Source organism: Vigna umbellata, chromosome 1, assembly GCF_029865625.1.
Source record: "Vigna umbellata cultivar VRB3 chromosome 1, Vumbellata_1.0, whole genome shotgun sequence".
In the NCBI taxonomy this organism is placed as follows: Eukaryota; Viridiplantae; Streptophyta; class Magnoliopsida; order Fabales; family Fabaceae; genus Vigna; species Vigna umbellata.
The window spans coordinates 108,679,445-108,698,739 of NC_142165.1; the positions used below are offsets into that span (position 1 = coordinate 108,679,445).

The following is a 19,295-nucleotide window of genomic DNA, read 5'->3' on the forward strand; positions in this document are numbered from 1 at the left end:
GCTAAGCTGGCGGTTCATCCTGATGTTCCGTGATTACTCGTCCTCACGTAGAGAAGGGTAAATTATGTGTGGAAACGGCAGGAGGTCCTAGTCCTTATGGTTAATTTGGACAGATATGACTAACCTCGGGTGGCAACTATTGAGGGCATCCCAGTTACTACATCATCCGGGTGCACGAACGTCGTAGCTACACAGAATTCATACAGTCCGGACAGTCAGTCTAGTATTAGGCTTTGCATGAATGAGTTAATGAATGATCTTGTGTGGTTGAATTGTGTGAAATATATGTTGATACATGAATTAAAATACATAAGCTTACCCTATGTTTCCTGTCTTGTCTGTTTTGTATGTTCGATTGTCCTTCTGTTGCAATGATCATCCATGTGGATGTGAGCAGAAGGAGACGAGCTGCTTGAAGAGACGCTGGAAGAAGAAAACTTAATCGAGGTAGAAGTTAAGACCGAACATTAGAATCGTTCGGTCAATAGTATAGTCTGATAGTAAGGTGATTGCTCGATCACCTTTTCCCTTTGCTTTTGTATGACCGTTCGGTATGGGCTTTTGTAAACCGTTCGATCAGAATTGCTTAGTTTTAAGATGATCGTTCGATCATCTTTTCCCCTTTTCTTTTGGTAGGACCTTTTGGTATAGTATTTTGTAAATCGTTCGGTCGGGATTTGCTTATGTTGTTCGATTTTAATTTTCTAGTTTTTCTGTAAGGTCGTTCGGCCACCACCGTACGTTCTACTTTAATGTAAGACTGATCTGTAATATTATTTAATGTGATTATTCTATTATATAGTTTTAGACTGTATTTTTGGGATGTTACATTAGTGGTATCAGAGCAGTTTTGTTCCTTAAAGAACACTATAGGTTATGAGTATATTATGCTTTTGTTGTGTGCTCAGCGTTCGTTAATAAGTATTTCAAACTCTTTGAATTAAACTAATTATTATTTTCTCTGCTTCTCAGATAACTAATGGCCCCGAGACCTCCTCCTCAACCTATCGAGCGTGATGCATCGACAACTCTAGATTGTTGGAGTCAATGATAGAGGCTCTTCAACAACAAAACGCTGCTATGGTACAGCAGAACACGATGGCTTTACAGAGCTTAGAAGCTGCTAGAACGAACACTGAAGTAACCCACAGGCAGTTAATTGAGATATTAGCAGCTACTAGAAATACAGCCGGTCCACCTCATCTGGGAATCATCAGAACGAGTGGAGTTTGGAGAGTTTTCTCCAACATCACCATGCCAAATTCAATGGGAAGTGCCTTCTTGACGAGGTCGACCAGTGGCTGCGAGATATGGAAAAAATCTACAATGCCAAGAGATGTCCGGACGACAATCAATTGGCATTCACGGAGTATCTGTTGACCGGAGAGGCTAGTCATTGGTGGACTAGCATGACGATGATATTAACGGACGACCAGACTCACATCTCTTGGGAAGTTTTCAGAACTAAGTTTTATGAAGAGTATTTCTCGGATAGCGTTCGTTTCGCTAAAGAAGTGGAGTTTCTTCAGCTGGTATAAGGCGGGATGTCCGTCTCGGAATATACCAGCAAGTTCAAACACTTGGTTCGGTTTAATACTATGGCCACGAGCGAGGAATGACAGTGCAGAAAGTTTGAGAATGGATTGAACAGTGATCTCAAACTGCTAATTTCCAGTTTGTGCATTAAGTCATTTCCTGCTATGGTTGAGAGGGCCAAGGTATTGGAGAAGAATGTTCAAGAGGTAGAACAACAGAAGAAGCAACAACAACAAACGACTAGAGGACCGGTCTCCTCTAGAAACCATTTGATTTTGAGAAGAAATCCTTACACTCCTCCAATACCACCATCTACTTTTGGTGGGTCTCAGTCACAATCCTTGGTTGTTGCCAATCGGTCTGGACAGCAAGGGACCGTGACTTGTTTTCAGTGTGGAGGACCACACTACCGATCACCATGTCCTCAGTTGGTGGGAGGAAAGTTTTGCACTCGTTGTAGAAGGAACGAACATCTGGAGAGCGAGTGTAACATGGGAGGACGAGCGGTGATGAGGCCACCAAATGCTGGAAAAAATCAACCAAGGGGTGGTGGCCGAGCACAGGCAGTCGGTTGGGTTTATGCTATAACAGGCGCGGAAGCGGCAAGCTCAGGTACACTTATCACCAGCACTTGCTTATTGTATGGACTACCTTGTTGTGTGTTGTATGATTCGGGGGCAACACACTCCTTCATCTCGAAGGCGTGCGTTGAAAAACTGAGGTTAACTGAGAGCGAGATGCAGTTTGACTTGGTGGTGTCAACCCCAGCGACTGGTGAGGTTAGGACATCTACTATGTGCATTAGATGTCCTATTGAGGTGGAAGGGCGTAGATATAAGATGAACCTTACCTGTTTGCATCTAAAAGAGTTAGAGGTGATTTTAGGAATGGATTGGTTGGCTGCCAATCGCATCCTTATAGATTGTGGCGAGAAGAAGTTAATATTTTCTGGTGAAGAAGAAGAAGAGTGTTCAGTAACGCTCGGTCAACTTAGGGAAGATACCATGGAGGGCGCCAACTGTTTTCTGATAATGACGCACACGGATGAGGTGTTTGACGATTTAAGTCATGACCGATCGTCCAGTAGAAAGCTGAGTAGAGAGCGAGCGGTTGTGGATGAATTTCCGGAAGTCTTTCTAGAAGAGGTACCTAGACTACCTCCCCCTCGCGAGGTAGAATTCACAATTGACTTGGTGTCAACTGCAGGGCCCGTCTTTATAGTGCCATACCAAATGGCTCCAACTGAATTGGCTGAGCTCAAGAACCAAATTGAAGATTTAATGGACAAGCAGTTCATTCGGCCAAGTGCATCACCTTGGGGAGCTCCTGTGCTGCTCGTTAAGAAGAAGGATGACAACTCTCGGCTTTGTGTTGATTATAGGCAGCTAAACAAGCTGACCATCAAGAACAAGTACCCCTTGCCTCGGATTGATGATCTGTTGGGTCAATTGCATGGGGTTGTGATCTTTTCAAAGATTGACTTAAGATCAGGGTATCATCAGATTTTGGTTAAGAAATGGGAGATTCAGAAGACTGCCTTCCGGTGTCGTTACGGACACTACGAGTATGTAGTGATGCCATTCGGTGTCACTAATGCACCAGCGGTATTCATGGATTACATGAATCGCATCTTCAGACCATATTTGGACAAGTTCGTAGTGGTCTTCATTGATGATATCCTAATTTACTTCAAGAACCGTGAAGAACATGAAGAACACTTGAGGATAGTGCTTAGTGTATTAAGAGAAAAGAAGTTGTATGCTAAGCTATCTAAGTGTGAATTTTGGATGAAAGAAATGCGATTTTTAGGGCACGTAGTTTTGGCTAGAGGTATCTCTGTGGATCCAGCTAAAGTAGGAGCGATATTGGAATAAAAAAGTAATTTTATGTTTTACTTGTTCTTTGATGTGAAAATAATGTTGAATAACTCTTTTACTTGTTTGTTGTTTTATTATTATACGGTTGTATAAATTGTTGAAATAACTTTTTAAGAATTTACAGTTTTCATTTTTGAATTTAGTTTAATTTAAGAAGTATCTCGTAAGAAATTGATTATCACGACGAATCATAATATATTTCAATATCCAATTGTTTTTCTTTCTATTATTAGTAAATATAAAAAATAATAATAATATTGTTTCTCATTATTTGATGCTAATTTTTTTTAACAATTATAGGTAACATGTTTTCATTTATGGATATAATATAAAAAATTTTCAATATTCACTTCAAATAATATCTAACATGACCTTATTTACAATAATACATTTTATATAATAAATTAATATTTAATAATATTGGGCCAGAAAATACCTTCACGTTACTTTGTAAAACAATTGATTTCTTACATATACATATTAATTTAGAGGAGAAAACGTTAAGAATTAAACGAAAACGGAAAAGAAAAATTAAGATTTTTGTATTTAATTTTAAGTGTACAATTTATATGTATCTGTTTAGAATGCACTTGAATTATATTATTTGAAATACGTTTTTTGTGATTGAAACCTCTTATGAATAATAATTAATATGTCAAATAATTTAATGCTACTTGTTTAATATATTATAACTATATTTTTAGGAATAACATTTCAATATTTGTATATATATATATATGTATTAATACCTTTAATTAATATATTTAATAAACAATTCGCATTAAATAAACGACTTAAAATATTTAGTGGTATTTTTAAAACAATGCATCATATTCAATATTATCAGTTGTAAAATATTATTTAACAGTGCAAGATCGTATAAATAAAAGTTGTACAAATGATAATGCACAAACACATAAGACTAATATATAACTATATCGTATATCAGTACAGACAAATAACATATTATCAAAGAATAAAGAGATCAAGCGTGTTAAATTCTGTATAATTTTAAGCACAACCTTTAATTAAATTTGTTATTAAGTTTTATTTATTAGATATTGAGTCCTAATTAAAATTATAAATTTATCTTAAAATTTATAAATATAATTTTAAATCGCATCGTACGGTTTGAAGTTAAAACATACAGGACATAGAAGAATCTGAATAAATATATTTAATATAACATAAGCTGACTGCTAGAAAAATATAAATGAGTGTTTAACAATAATTTTCCACCTCACACACAAAACAACAACTATTATATTACATCCATAAAACCTTTACTAAATATAAAAAAATACATATACACACTAACAAAGCCAAAAAAAAAATAAAAAAAATAAAGGAATGTACACAATAGAAACTAATCCTAACTATTGTAGTGCATCTCCATCACCATGTTTTGAATTGATTAAAATGGTTGTCATGATTGCAGTTATTTTAATTATCTGGATGATGAGAAATTAAAATAGATTTTAAAATCTAATTATTTTTCCTTTTATTACTTTTGAAATCAGTAAGTGTAACTGAAAATAAATATAACTAATATTTTTTCTTATCATTTGGTGTTTTGAAAATTTTTAATATTTAAATTAAAAAAATATTTATGATCTTATTTGGAATAATATATTACATGTAATAATTTAAAATTGAATAATATTGGGTGATTGTGAAAACAACTTCTCGTTTACTTTGCAAAACAATTGATTTCTTACTTATACAGAGAAATTTATAAGACCAGGAAAAGTTAAGAATTAAACGAAAACGAAAAAAAAAATTAATATTTTGTACTTAATTTTAAGTGTACAATTTATATGTATCAGGTTAGAATGCGATTGAATTGTATTATTTTGAACCAAGTTTTTTGTGATTAAAACCTCTTACGAATAATAATTAATATCTCAGATCCTTTAATGCTACGTATTTAATACATTAACTATATTTTTAGGAATAACATTTCAATATTTGTACATATATGTATTAATACATTTAATTAATACATTTAATAAATAATTCACATTAAATAGATGACTGAAACATTTAGCGGTTTTTTTTAAAACTATTTATGCATCACAATTAATGTTGTCAGCAACTCTTTATATTAGTATTCAATTGAAAATATTTAATAAATACCTTATATTCAATGATTTTACAGTTTAATACTTATATTTAATGGATTTCATTAAAACATCATTTAATATTTACACATATTTAATGATTTTAGTTTAATTCTTATATTGAATGAACTGTATCATATTGAATATTATACTTTATATAACATTTAACCTCATGACAATGTTATTTTTAATCTTTTATATTCTGCAAACTTAAATTCTAAAAACCTCATAATGATATTTTTTATTTTTTATTTGGAAAAAAAAGTTTATTTAAGTTATTTATGGCTAAAACATTAACTATATCAACATAGTTAGTTGAAGTGTTCACAAGCAAAGTCTTAAAAATTTAATCTAACATTATATGTATTTTTAAATTGTTTATCATACTTTAGATTTTAAAAATATTCATTTTGAACTAATTCGTTAAATACGTGAAGAAAAAGCTACATCATTAAATAAAGTACACTAAATTATAAAATTATTTATAATTTGAGCTTTGTATAAACACTAAGGGGTAAGAGATATAAAGAAGAAGAAAAAGGAGAATTTTAAATATTTAAGCAATTAAATAAGAAAATAAAGAGGTACGTTTAGACGAACAAAAACCACTACTCAACAGAAAGAGAGACAGCTGGCTATTACTGCCATTCTCTTATTTCTTACATTCATCTCTCATCTTCCTTCACTTTCCATCTTTCATTCAAATTCAATTCTCCTTCTCACAAGCCAGAAGAGCAAAACCAACAACAAGAACCAACTTCTTTTTCAATCCACCTTTTTCATTATTTCATCTCTTCTTTTTCTTCTTCAGACAAGCATTTGCTTTTGGGTGGTAAGTTCTAACTATTTCCCACTTTTTTATTCCGATAAAGTTGTTTGCTTTTCCTCCATTCTTTGCAGCTTCTCCGTTTCTTTTGTTGAGAAAGTGAGATGGGAACTGCGTTCATAGGCTTCAATGTGGTAATTTGGATGTGGGATCTCGTTTGACTTGGAATTCGTGCTGTTATCTTACCCCACATTTCTGCTTTACGAACTTTTACCATTTTAAACACTTTTTTCTTGTTTTGCATTTGGGACCCTTCTGTTGAGTTGACGTGTACCCAGTCATCCAAGTTTGAATTTTTTTTGACATTGGATAAATAAAGTTTTTTCCTTGCAATCATGGTACACCTACAAGGAGTTTAATCTAAACTTTTATTTTCTTTTTCTTTCTGGGGAGGGGTGTGAATGAAAATTTTTGGTTACCGTGCCTTTTTCTGGGTTTAGGATATGCATTACTTTTCAGGAGGGCATTTGGATCTGGTAGAGCCTTTTGAGCCTGAAGATTCTTTTCTTTCTTTCACTTTCTCTCTCTCTCTCTCTCTCTCTCTCTTCAATTCATATGATTAGTTGGGACCTGCTTCTGTGTAAATTTTTGAATTTTTTTTTCCACTGCTGTCACTGGGTTTCTTGCTTCTTCTTTTCTTTTGGTATTTAAATGCAAGTACCATCTAAGTTGGCGTCGTTTCTCTCAGGAATTGAGCACTGGCAGCTTAGCTTGTATGTCTGGCATTAACATTGATGAGTAAAAATTATTTGTGAGATTTGAGATCTTTGAGTTGCGAAGATGGTGTGGCCAATTGCCTTTGAGCTTCTTAGCGAGGTCAACTTGTAAGGTGATGAGGTGGAGTTGCAGTGAGCTACATGTAGGAACAAGATGATTGAGCAATTCATCAATTTCGTTATTCGGCCTCCCAGGTATTAATTTTTGCTTCTCTGGTTGGTGGCATGGCACTATTCAAGTAAGCAGGTACTGTATGATGCCTATATGAAAGAGAATGTTAACTGTGCCATATTCATTAGGGCACTTTCTTTTCACAAGAGGATTCCTATTTTGTTCCCCACCCTAGTAATTACGTGTGTCCTGTACCTTTTTGTTTTTGTTTTCATGTTTATCTCTTGCCTTTGATCTCCACACCTGTTTTAACTAATATAGAATCGTATTAAATTTTCATGGCCATGTCATCTTAGTTGTTGAGAATTTAGGGGGAAAGTACTTTATATGCATCAAAATCGTCTTTACCTTTTTAATATGTTGGTTCTTTCCTTGATAAGCCATGCTCGAACAAGTAGTTTTTTTAATTTGATTTTAAATTTCAGTTAGGGTACTTTTGTTTATTGGTTAAAAGTTGTAAGTATTCGAATGTCTGTTTAACCCAATCCAGTTAGAAACATACTTCTCTGTTGAGATGCTTTGAAAGTTTTCAAACCTGTGATTATTTTTTCCAGCAAATTTAGTTACAACTGTATCTACTTTGTCAGGGCGGAGTATAATCCTGACCAGTACCTGTGGGAAAAAGAATTCACCCTTGCAAGTCGAACATACCAAAGGCAGGATTTGGAGGCAAGTATGGACATTATTAATTTGATGGTTTTTTGTAATTATCATATCTGTATTTAGTTAAATCATGATTCCAATTATTTGCTTACTGATAGATTATCTGTTTTCCAATTCTGCAGCTCAAGAATGCCAGAGGCTATACCTTGAAGTGTAGCCACTATCTCCCATCTCCTTTCCCAGAAGATACTTCTCTTCCTTGTGTTATATATTGCCATGGAAACAGGTGTCTGTTATTTAAATGGCTCGTCTTGACGGTTTGAAAAAATTGTAAATTAATTTTTTTAGCTATTCTATTATTCTCCCTTGTGATATATGTGTGCACATGTACAATTATGCAGTGGATGTAGGGCAGATGCCAATGAAGCTGCTGTAATTCTTCTTCCTTCAAATATTACTGTTTTTACCCTTGACTTCTCGGGTTCAGGCTTATCAGATGGAGAATATGTCAGTCTAGGCTGGCACGAAGTAAGTTATCTCTATATGCATGTTTTTATTGCTTTATTAATTTCTGTCTATTAACTTAAGTTTTTGCCTATCCCATCTTTTATGAAACCATTAATATGTGTCCATTCCTTTGTGTGGTAGAAAGATGATCTCAAGATGGTGGTGTCATATTTGAGAAGCAACAAACAAATATCTCGTATAGGTCTTTGGGGACGATCAATGGGTGCAGTTACTAGGTATTAAATCTCCCAACTAACTTGCTTGATGTTGATTTTTACAAGTATTTCTGCTCCATTAGTACTTTATAGTTTCTATGTGTATCCGTACAAAAAAAGGTCTTAGGTGGATGATTTTAATGTTTGTTCTACTATAATTTGATGACCTAAGTTATACTTCTTCCTTGTATATCTGTTTGTGTGTGAACAAAACTGTTTAGGCCTTCCTATGGAAAGTCATTCTTTTAATTATCCATGTAAGGAGAATGCTAACAAATGTCTTTAGGACACTGGTGAAGAAATAAAAACTGAATTTTTTGTGGGAATATTATCAATGTACCTTCATCGTGATTACCAATACAAGTTTTTATTCATTAATTCTTAGTCAGTGTTTGTAGGACACTTGTTTGCAAGAACCGCCACCCTTTGAGAAATTGGGACAAAAAAGAGAAAAATAGCTGACCCCCCTTTTGGAATGCATATTTTTCATAATTTTGATGGCCAAGTTAGTGGGTTTTGTAGTATATCACATTCCCAACCTTACTCTATTAATGTCATTATGAGCTACCATTATGCACATATATCTACTTTCATTAACCGTTCACTTTTGCTTTGGTGTGATGCAGTCTTCTTTATGGAGCTGAAGATCCTTCTATTGCTGGAATGGTGTTGGATAGTGCCTTTTCAAATTTATATAATCTTATGATGGAGCTTGTGGATGTTTATAAAATTCGGCTTCCTAAATTCACTGTAATCTCTCTCTCTCTCTCTCTCTCTCTCTCTCTCTCTATATATATATATATATATATATATATATATATATATATATATATTTGCCAACTCCCTTTGTAGTAAATGTTCAATCAATAGAGAAAAAAGGGACTCTATCTGGTCCCATCCAAAAAGTCACGCATGTAGTGATATGAATCTTTAGGGCATGATATCTGTTAGAGGTCTTTTAAAACTATTTGTAGTGGATGTAGTAAAATGGGTGGTCTATTGCTAGTGAAAGTTATTGAAAAAGTCCTTAAAGATGTTGCATTATTACAACTGCATCTAAAATCTAAATATGCTGTTCATTTGTACTAAAAAAATTGTTCTGCTGCTTTTCTTTTACATCCTTTTCCACTCATTTATTGGTTCTATATACCTCAAATTTCATTTAGATGGCTGAAGAAATTGATAGAATTTTGAACAGGCTCTTCTAATTTATAAATTGATTTGATTGACCTTCTTAACCAACATGCAAGGTGACTTTCGATGCTGTACCTTAGATTAAAATTTCCCCCTTTTTTTTTGTTAACATAGATATTGTTGGAGATCCCACATTGACTAAAAATATGGTCAAATTATAATATAGGTGGAAGCAAATATCACCTTGCCAAGCTAGTTTTGTAGGTTGAGTTGGAGTTAAGTTCCACTTTCTTAATATGGTATCTAAGTCATTCAGAGTCAATTCTAGTTAAGCTATCATTCCACCACTAACATATTACCCCATTTTACTATGCTACAAATAATTTTAAAGACCTTTGATATCATGCCCTAAAGATGCATATCACTCTACATGCATGACTGGAATGGTTGCTCTACATGCAACTTTTTTAAGGGGATAATGTTTAGTTTGCTTGATTTACTTTCTTGCCAGTTGCTTTTCTTCTCAGAAACATTCAAGCAACATGGATGTAAAGCCTATAGCAGTGAACTATGTTTATTTCGTCTGATATTCTGCTGGATTTGCCTCAATTAGGTTAAAATGGCTGTGCAGTACATGCGGCGGGTTATTGAGAAGAAGGCAAAGTTTGATATCATGAACTTGAATTGTTTGCTGGTATGTATTAGTTGTGCAGTTCTGTTTTGTTTTTCAGAAGAATGGCAAGGCATATTTAGAGCCGTTCTACATTTTTTAATTATTAAAATTATTAATGTAATTTTGCAAACTCCATTAACCATGACAAGGATGCATTGACACTCCTTGTTTGAGGTGTTTGGTATTTTACACATCTCCCACATCGGCACCTCCCTTATATCCTTATGACATGTGTTAGGCAATCTAGTCTTCACTAGCTTCAATTAAAAATCTAACTTTTTATCAACTCAGTTAGATACTTGAGCAGACACTTTGGTATGCATGGACACTTGCAAGGTCACTAGTACTATAATAAAAGTTTTCAATTTTTTATCTAACTTTTAGAAACAAATATAGCTTAAAATGTAATATAAAAATATTTGATGAGTCTTCTTGCAAGGCTTGTATATGTGTGTGGTGTCCCATTATCCTACATTTTAAACACTAGTCATGTTTTCTTATTTTTACCATGAAATTTGGGCATTACAGTTTTTATTTTCTGGCTAAACAAATTTTTAAGTAGAGTTATTTCCTTTCCTTGTCTGAGTTAATGTGTTTTAAATCCACAGGTTGCACCAAAGACATTCATTCCTGTTTTATTTGGACATGCAAGTGATGACAAATTCATTCAGCCCCACCATTCTGATCTCATCTCTGAATCCTATGCGGTATTGAATTATTCCAAATCTTTGAGAACAAAATATTTTGAAAGCAATTTGCACTTTTTCTTAATTTGCAGTCAAAACATATAACTTCGTTTCTGATTCTGTAGGGTGATAAAAATGTCATAAAATTTGATGGTGATCACAACTCCTCTCGGCCACAATTATTTTATGATTCAGTTTCCATTTTCTTCTACAATGTCCTTCGTCCTCCTAATGTTCCCAGAGGTCACAGTAAGCTTGAGAAATATTATGATTTGGGGAATTTGAAACTAGGTTCTGGAGTGGAGGAGGTAATTAGCATTTAGAATTTCATGTCTTGATCTCATGCTCAGTTAAATTTTGTCCTCTATATTTATTCCCTACGAACACTGCTGCCTACTGGTCATTTTTGCTTTCTTCACTTCAACTGTAGAATGTTATAAAAATACCAACCAACTAAAATTGACTAATGAAATATAGCTGAATTTGTACATTATGGCCAGAGTGCAGCTTGTGGACTAATGAAATGACACATAAAAAGATGGAAATTACAACCCTTAACATTCCCATTTCCATCCCTAATAGATTAGGTGGTACATTTTCTTAACCTTAGTGCCTGAAACCTCTAAAACATGTTTAAGATATGTGGTGGGTCATTGTTAGCATTGATTGATTCGGACCAACTTGATGGACCCAAGAATCCAAACCCAACCAGTTAAATTGTTTAAAATTTTTCTGTTAGATCAGGCCCTGCGGAACAGAACCAATCAAATTCGATCTTAATCAGTGAAAAGTCAGATTCACATTTTTGTATGCATGACTACACTTGCTCTATTATTAATATTTATATTTTAGTTTTTCTGCTAACTTACTAATACTAAGCGAATACATGAGTAAACCTGAGCCCCGTAATCAACATTTTGTGTCATTCCTCATTTGTGGGAGACTTTGTTTCCCAAGCCCCATATGGCAGACAATCACTTAACTCACTTGACGGCCAAACCCATAGCAGCTTTTGACAGTCTCCTTATGGTGGGCACTCTGACAATACCTGGCAATGGCATGAACTCCATCACAGTTTGAAAGGTTGAAACCTGTTTTTTTCTTTTTTAACTGTTTGGGCTTTTCTGCTTTCTTTTGTGGGTTCTTCGGTGGGAGACAACATCAACAACGGAAAATGTGTTAAACCCAAACATATATTTAAAAAATAAACCGAGTAGAAAAATGATAGGTTCATAGTAGGCTAAGTAAGCTTTATTCAAAAGCTGCTTGGGTAGTACCTACATTACTTGTTTTTAACTCTTTCATTTATCACAGTTGTATCACAAATTTACTCTATAAATATGACTACCTAAGGAAAAACTTTTCAACTCTCAAAATACCCTTTCTCTTTTTCTTTAATTTCTCAAGTTGGTATCAGAGTGGTACCTGCATTGTCAATCCTTATCTTGTTTATGTTTGACTTAAGTTATCTTTTTTCTTTATATCATTGATCTAATGGATCTATCTGCAATTTTGTAATCGTTATATTTGTCTAGTTTTCCAGTCCCTAAACCCGCCTACATGTCTGATCCTTGAATCCAGTTTTGCCACATTTGCATCCTTTGCACTTTAATGTGCGCACACTCTGAATCTGATTATTATTTAGTGTGGAGAGATCGTATAACAAAAATAGTCAATTATCAGAAGTCAAACACACCATTAGGAATTTTAGGCAAAGCTTGCTTAAGTTGTACTTATTAATTTTGTTTGATAAAGTGTCCCCCACATGAGATCTTAGTGAGATAGAAGTTCCCTTATTTGATTGCTTCAAATATTGGGGAACTGATAAGAAATTGTTTCATCATTTTTGGATAAAGCTTATGCTAATATCATACGAAGATATTCTTAAATTTCACCTTCGTTTGCAAAATAATTTGTGTGTAATGTTGACCTTTTCGTATTTGTTGTTGTGTTCATATACTTGATTGTTCAAGAGGCTTTGAAAGTGTGGAATGGTGCACTTTATAAAATTTAAGAATCAATTGGGAGGATGGTTGTTAGGGATTCGGGAAGGAATTCCTAACAAGCTCTCTCTCTATCTCAAACACAACAATCAAGAACTTGTAAAGAAGAAATAGTATGAATGGTATTCACAACAATGAATCAAGAATACACGGTATCTTAGGAGCTTAACCTCCTTCACCTGGTGCTAAGACCGGTCAACACATACAAACTACACAACTGGCTAACTGAAACAATAAAGGGTCCTAATATATAGGCCTTTTCCCGCCCCCTCACTTAACTGATTAACAGTTAAGTGTTCTGTTTCCCTTTTCTCCTTTCCTATACTCTCTAAGTCCTAACATTACTCCCCTTGAAGATCAACCTTGTCCTCAAGGTTGGAAACGTGAGATTTGATCTCCTTGATCCGCTTCATCATCGTGTACTCATATGAATGGAATCCTTTGGCAACTGCCCTCCAATTCAGGTCTGGAGGTTTGGGTGGTGGCAATTCTTCCTCCAATAACGTCCATCCTTCTTGGATTTTATTAGCTTTCAGCATTCTAGTCACCTCATTTCCAGAATTATAAGCCGTGAGGAAATGGTCTTCGATGTCTTTCAAAGCTTCAAAAAGTTCTCTCCCCTCTGCAGGTGCCTCACGAACGGCAAGACCCTTCTTTTGTTCACTGGTCCACCTCTTCACCGAGTCTGTCCTTCTCTCCCGGGCATTGATTCTTCCATCCACCTTTCCCTCCTCATCCTTCATTCTAATGGTAAGGCTGTTCGGCCAATTACTGAGAGGTTGTTTGGACTGTAAGACCGTTCGGCCTTTGAATCTAATTGTAAGACCGTTCGGCCAATGACTAGGAGACCGTTTTGAGTGTAAAACCGTTCGGCCTTTTACTGTAGCTATAAGACCGTTCGGTTCCTCCCGTCCTCTTCCATTCTAGTCCGACAGTCCTCTCCCGTGCGGATCCGGCAATCCTCTCCCGTTCGGTTTTGGCAGTCCTCGACTGTTCAGTTCCAGCAGTTCCCTCACGTTCGGTTCTGGTCTTCTCACGTTCAGATCCAACAGTCCTCTACCGTGCGGTTCTCTTCTCCATATCTTTATGCCGTTCGGCTCCTCCCCTGCATGCAATCGTTCGTTCTTTATTGACCAATATCGTTCGGTTCCCTGGCAAACCGTTCGGTTCCAGCAGTTCCCTCACGTTCGGTTCCGGTCTTCTCACGTTCGGATCCAATAGTCCTCTACCGTGCAGTTCTCTTCTCCATATCTTTATGCCGTTCGGCTCCTCCCCTGCATTCAACCGTTCGTTCTTTAATGACTAATACCGTTCGGTTCCCTGGCAGACCGTGCCTATTCGAAACTGACCCCACACTCTTGGCGGCTCCCGATCGGCCTGGGTGATTGGCCGCGGCCTCCGACCGTGTCACCTCACCACTTGTTCGTCCCCAAGACGACTGGTCTTCTATGGCCTCGGATTGCTCTGCCAATGACTGGTAGACCGTTTTGACTGTACGATCGTTCACGTTCGATGCTAGGAAGTATTCTTTCGCGGTTCCCGACTGCTTACTGGCCGCCACCCTTTCAAAGATGGTACCCCCGTTCCATTCTCCAAATCGCACCACCACTGCCCCCTTTAGACCTTCCCAAGAACGATTCTTGGGTTTCTCCTTCCAGGCTCTGAACCAGTAGCCATCGCTCCCCTCCATACTGATGTCAGCTAGGCGCACCTTTTTCTCCTCTGCCACACCTTGCAACTCGAAGAACGTCTCTGCCTTAGAGACCCACCCCAACGGATCAAACCCTTCGAAAGTGGGTAGTTCTACCCTTTTTCCCCGGTTAGGTTGGACGTCTCTTCGGTCTTCATCCAGTTCCTCCTCCGAGCATTCCCTTCTCCTTTGATTCTCGTTAACGGAATGTTGATCTTCATCTACAGACCCTGGACTGCCTTCTAATCCCTTTTCCTGGGTCCACACCCTTCCTCCAAGAACTCGCAAGAGTTCTCTAGTTTCCTGCCGCATTTCTTGCATATTTTTTTTTTCATTCTAGTAGCTCCCTTTTCTGTTCGCTGATCCTCCTTTCCCAAGAATTGTCTCTTCCTTCCATCACGCTCCTTTCCCCAAGAATCCGACACCCCTCTCCAAATGGGAATCCGGCAGTTTCTTGATTACTTCTTGATCCTTCACCCCCACTCCGATCCGGCAGGTCGGACCACTTTGTTAGGGATTCGGGAAGGAATTCCTAACAAGCTCTCTCTCTATCTCAAACACAACAATCAAGAACTTGTAAAGAAGAAATAGTATGAATGGTATTCACAACAATGAATCAAGAATACACTGTATCTTAGGAGCTTAACCTCCTCCACCTGGTGCTAAGACCGGTCAACACATACAAACTACACAACTGGCTAACTGAAACAATAAAGGGTCCTAATATATAGGCCTTTTCCCGCCCCCTCACTTAACTGATTAACAGTTAAGTGTTATGTTTCCCTTTTCTCCTTTCCTATACTCTCTAAGTCCTAACAATGGTTACTTTCAAATATTGTTTTCAAGAATCTGATATTGACACTATTGTTAATTTAAAATTGGATGTATCAACCAGGTGGATTCAATATAGCTGATGTTTGGAAGTGAACTCAAATATGTAAGAACATTTGATATTGTTAGGCTGGCAGATGCAAATTATTAGGGTGTCCATCTAATGAAGATTTGAGGGGATAAAAATGTCAGTTTCTGGAACCATTTTGAGAACATAAACATGATACCAAATTTATCTTACCCAACCTCAAACATATACTTTTAGCATGTATAGAATATTGAATGCATGTTCGATGAGAACTTGCTCAATAAAGGAAACGTGTGCAAGATTGAAAAGAAAATTGGGTATTAGTCAACATTAGAAGATAAGGTTAAATGTTCAAGATAATAGTTTGAGAAGCGTTATGGAAAATTTGATTAATTTTAATGCACAAAGTGCATCTCAATCATGGTATGTTAGATAAGTCAAGTGGGGAAGGAAGTAGGAACTATTAGAATTCCAAGTGAGTCTAAGTTTCACATTGGGTAGAAATGAAAAAGTAAAACACCATATAAAGATGAAAACCCAACCTATTGTTTTAAGGTTTTGGGTAGAGAGTGGTTTCAATCCCTTGTATAGTTGGACTCAGATCTCATTAGTGTTGTATATTTCCAATGAACATCCTCCTCTAAACCTCACACGAACAAGAGGTCAAAAGTACTCAAAATATTTTTCTTTTAAACGATTAGTCATTACTTTCATAAACTTTTTTGTTAAGATGACGGATTAATAAATTACTTTCTGCTGGAGCTTAACAAGTTTCAAAATGGAATGAATCTTAACATTAAGAAAAGTGAACTGAACGTATTAAGCAAAACCACTTTATGATGGCAATGAAGATTTAGACTTGTTAAGTTGGAAGACTAATAAAAAGGATTTTCTGCACATGCACTCATGGCACTAGACGTATTTAGTATTCCAATCGCCACAGTAGCATTGGTGCACATGCTCTTAGTAGATGAAGAAGCTTTTTCTCACCGCAGAAGACACAAAAGTTTGAGGCACTGTTATTGAGATTGACTGTCTTATTTGTCTTTTCCTATTACATGAAGATAATTTTTTATTATTGTCATGGAACAACAATATCAATTCAATGTGCTATCAAGATGAATATAATTTTAAACCACATATTTCTGTATGTGGTGGCTTTACAGCCAGATGGGCCTTTTGGCCATCAGTCAGAGGTGACCCATCTGACAGCTCTTGCTGTCTTCTGCTGTCAAATGTCTTTTCACCTTCTGGAAATATTAACATATTATGTGGTTATGTATTGATGGTCATATGATTGAGCTTATATTATGTGAGCATTTTTTTGAAGAACAGGAACTAATTTGCTCTTGTTTTCATTCTAGAGCTTACTGTATGAGATTCTCTCTAGTCTGAGGTCGGCATCAACCAATGCTGCAAGTTCATCTTCTGTGCTTCCAGCAATTTCCACCACAAAATCAGTTACGGAACTTCTTTCGGACGTCGCACCAGTGACTGATGTAGTAGGGTCTGCTTATTACTTTTTCTTTAAACAAGATTTTGATGTTTAATTCATTCATCACTTGTAAATTTATAATGCAGGAATCCTTTTTTAGAGAAGATATTGTTGGCAATGGCGAAAGTGGCCGTGATGAACCCACGGATATGCAGGTGATCTTATCAAACACTGTCTCAGCAGTTAAAATGTTTCTGGGATATTTTTTTACCTCTAGGGTTCACCGTTGGAAACAAGTATCACATTTTAAGTCTACACATTGTGTGCTTCTTTTGGTGTGTTATATTTAAAAATATGTGTACTACAATATAGTTGTAAAAAACATGATTTCGAATAAAATTACTCTGTTTAGGCCAACCGTGTACTCAGTTGATTGACAATGTTCCAATAGTGTTCTATTCATTGGCTTAATTAACCCTGAGAGTCGTTAATTTTATCTATAATCCCTTCTTCGGGGTAATTTTTCTTTATTTATTATAAGATTTATTTAATTGTTTTTTTAATAATTGAAAGGAATTTGATTTCCTTATACTTCAAAGATGAATTAGGCAATGTAGTTAGTGACCTCATAATACCTGAGTACCCAGAAACCAATACTAATTATATTCATATTTGATGTCCTAATAGCACTCATTCGAGATTTTTAGTGCCAACAACTCCATTCTTGACGGACAAAATAATTAAAAAATGCTGATAAAGTCAAAATAACTCACGTATTAAGTAGTTTTAAACTGTTGTAGTTAAAAAAAAATGTCTCCAAAAATGCAACTTGATTGCAAAAAGGCAGGATTTTCAGCCTAATTATTACTGATCTTAAGTATTGTTTTAATGGGTGAATAATTTCATTAGGAGTAGAGTTTAGTACTAATTTGGTGTTCAGAGGCACTGTTACCACATTTTATAATTTTAGCAGCCTTTATTTTAAGTATGGCATGGTTGAATTTGATAGGATAAGCTCAATGGCGAGGGTGAAGATTGCTGTTCATATACTAGCTCAAATAGAGAAAGTTGGGGCAGATGTTCTTCTCTAGGAGGCAGTGATGAAGAATCTTGTGCAGATTTAAGGGCTGATGATACCCTCTCTCAGGTATGACATACATTGAAAATGATATTGAAAGTGACTGTGTGTACTATCGATTATATCAATCAGAACCACTTGTTCTGCAGTCTGTGGTTCATTTGCATGTCTATTCCATGTATATGTAATGTAATGATCTATAATCTATTCGTTATCACTGACATGCTTCATTTATAAATAAACAATGTCAGAATAATGTGAAGGTGTTTGCAACACCTATGCGTGGCACTAAAGAGAAATCGTTGTACCCAAAAGATGACAAGAAGCACAAGAAGAACAAGAATAAGAAAAAGAAAGATGAAAGCGATGTAAAGAAGCCGAAGAGCGAGAGGTTTGAGAAGCTGGAAGCTCTAAGCAGACGCCTGCGGCATTGCTTTATAAAGGGATCAAACCATCGAAGGCACAAGTCCTCTTAGACTCACCTCTCTCACCCTTTTCTCTTTTGTATTATATTATCACCCATCCATCTTCTAATTCTAATGTTCTTTTAACATTAAATATTAGAATACTATTTGTAGGTAGTTCTAATGTTCTTTTAACTTTAGGAATTGCCTAACATTTGTTTCTCTTCGGCTTTGATTTCCCCACTGTGATTATTACTTGATATAAACATTATTACTTTTTGTAACTTTTCGAGTTATGAAAAAGAGTATCTCAGAAATCATGAATGGAGTGGTGGAAACTTCCAGCATTAGAGCTTGTTATGTTGTCCGATGAATGGCCTTACAGTTAACAACTTAGTTTGTTATAAGCAGTTAAATTGTCACTCTCTATAATTTGCTCATATACTACTTTTTTGTGATAATTTGTTAACACTGGAAAAATTTCTTATCAAGGCACACTTCCTAACATCTGCACAGGCACAGTTACTTTGACTAACATTACAAAAATTCGCGTTACGTGTATAACCCATCAGCCAAGTTCTTCTTGATGAATAGGTCTATTCCGATCACCCCAATTCACATTATAAATGTATCTTGACGGTTTCGGACGTGTATAGGTTCAATATATTTCAGACGAGTTTATGAATAATGCACCACGTTAGGATGCTTCTTAACTGTTTACAAATTTGACAGCATTTCAAAACGGAAGCCAAAAAGTAGTG

At 35.7% G+C, this 19,295-nt stretch overlaps 2 protein-coding genes across 6 annotated transcripts; both read left to right on the top strand.

Moving 5' to 3' along the window:
- The first annotated feature begins 1,047 nt into the window (after positions 1–1,047).
- LOC124820700 (uncharacterized) lies at positions 1,048–3,410 on the top strand. The gene is made up of 3 exons (XM_088109468.1): positions 1,048–1,289; positions 1,676–2,138; positions 2,238–3,410. The coding sequence occupies exons 1-3, from the start codon at positions 1,048–1,050 to the stop codon at positions 3,408–3,410; spliced, it is 1,878 nt and encodes a 625-aa protein (XP_087965594.1).
- A 2,744-nt stretch (positions 3,411–6,154) lies between these two features.
- LOC124820747 (alpha/beta-Hydrolases superfamily protein) lies at positions 6,155–18,858 on the top strand. Of its 5 annotated transcripts, none has more exons than XR_015783945.1 (14): positions 6,155–6,365; positions 7,048–7,270; positions 7,835–7,916; positions 8,033–8,136; positions 8,252–8,378; positions 8,499–8,593; positions 9,199–9,322; positions 10,320–10,400; positions 10,988–11,086; positions 11,191–11,373; positions 16,982–17,124; positions 17,199–17,267; positions 18,062–18,199; positions 18,382–18,519. XR_015783945.1 is itself a non-coding variant. In XM_047292536.2 (14 exons), exons 2-14 carry the CDS (start codon positions 7,230–7,232, stop codon positions 18,604–18,606), a joined length of 1,503 nt encoding a protein of 500 aa, XP_047148492.2. In that variant the 5' UTR covers positions 6,158–6,365; positions 7,048–7,229; the 3' UTR covers positions 18,607–18,858. The 5 variants fall into 5 exon arrangements, 4 of the variants coding, with proteins under 4 accessions (XP_047148492.2, XP_047148466.2, XP_047148487.2 ...); XM_047292536.2 differs by having other exon boundaries at positions 6,158–6,365; positions 16,982–17,116; positions 18,382–18,858; XM_047292510.2 differs by having other exon boundaries at positions 6,159–6,365; positions 16,982–17,119; positions 18,382–18,858.
- Positions 18,859–19,295: the final 437 nt, after the last annotated feature.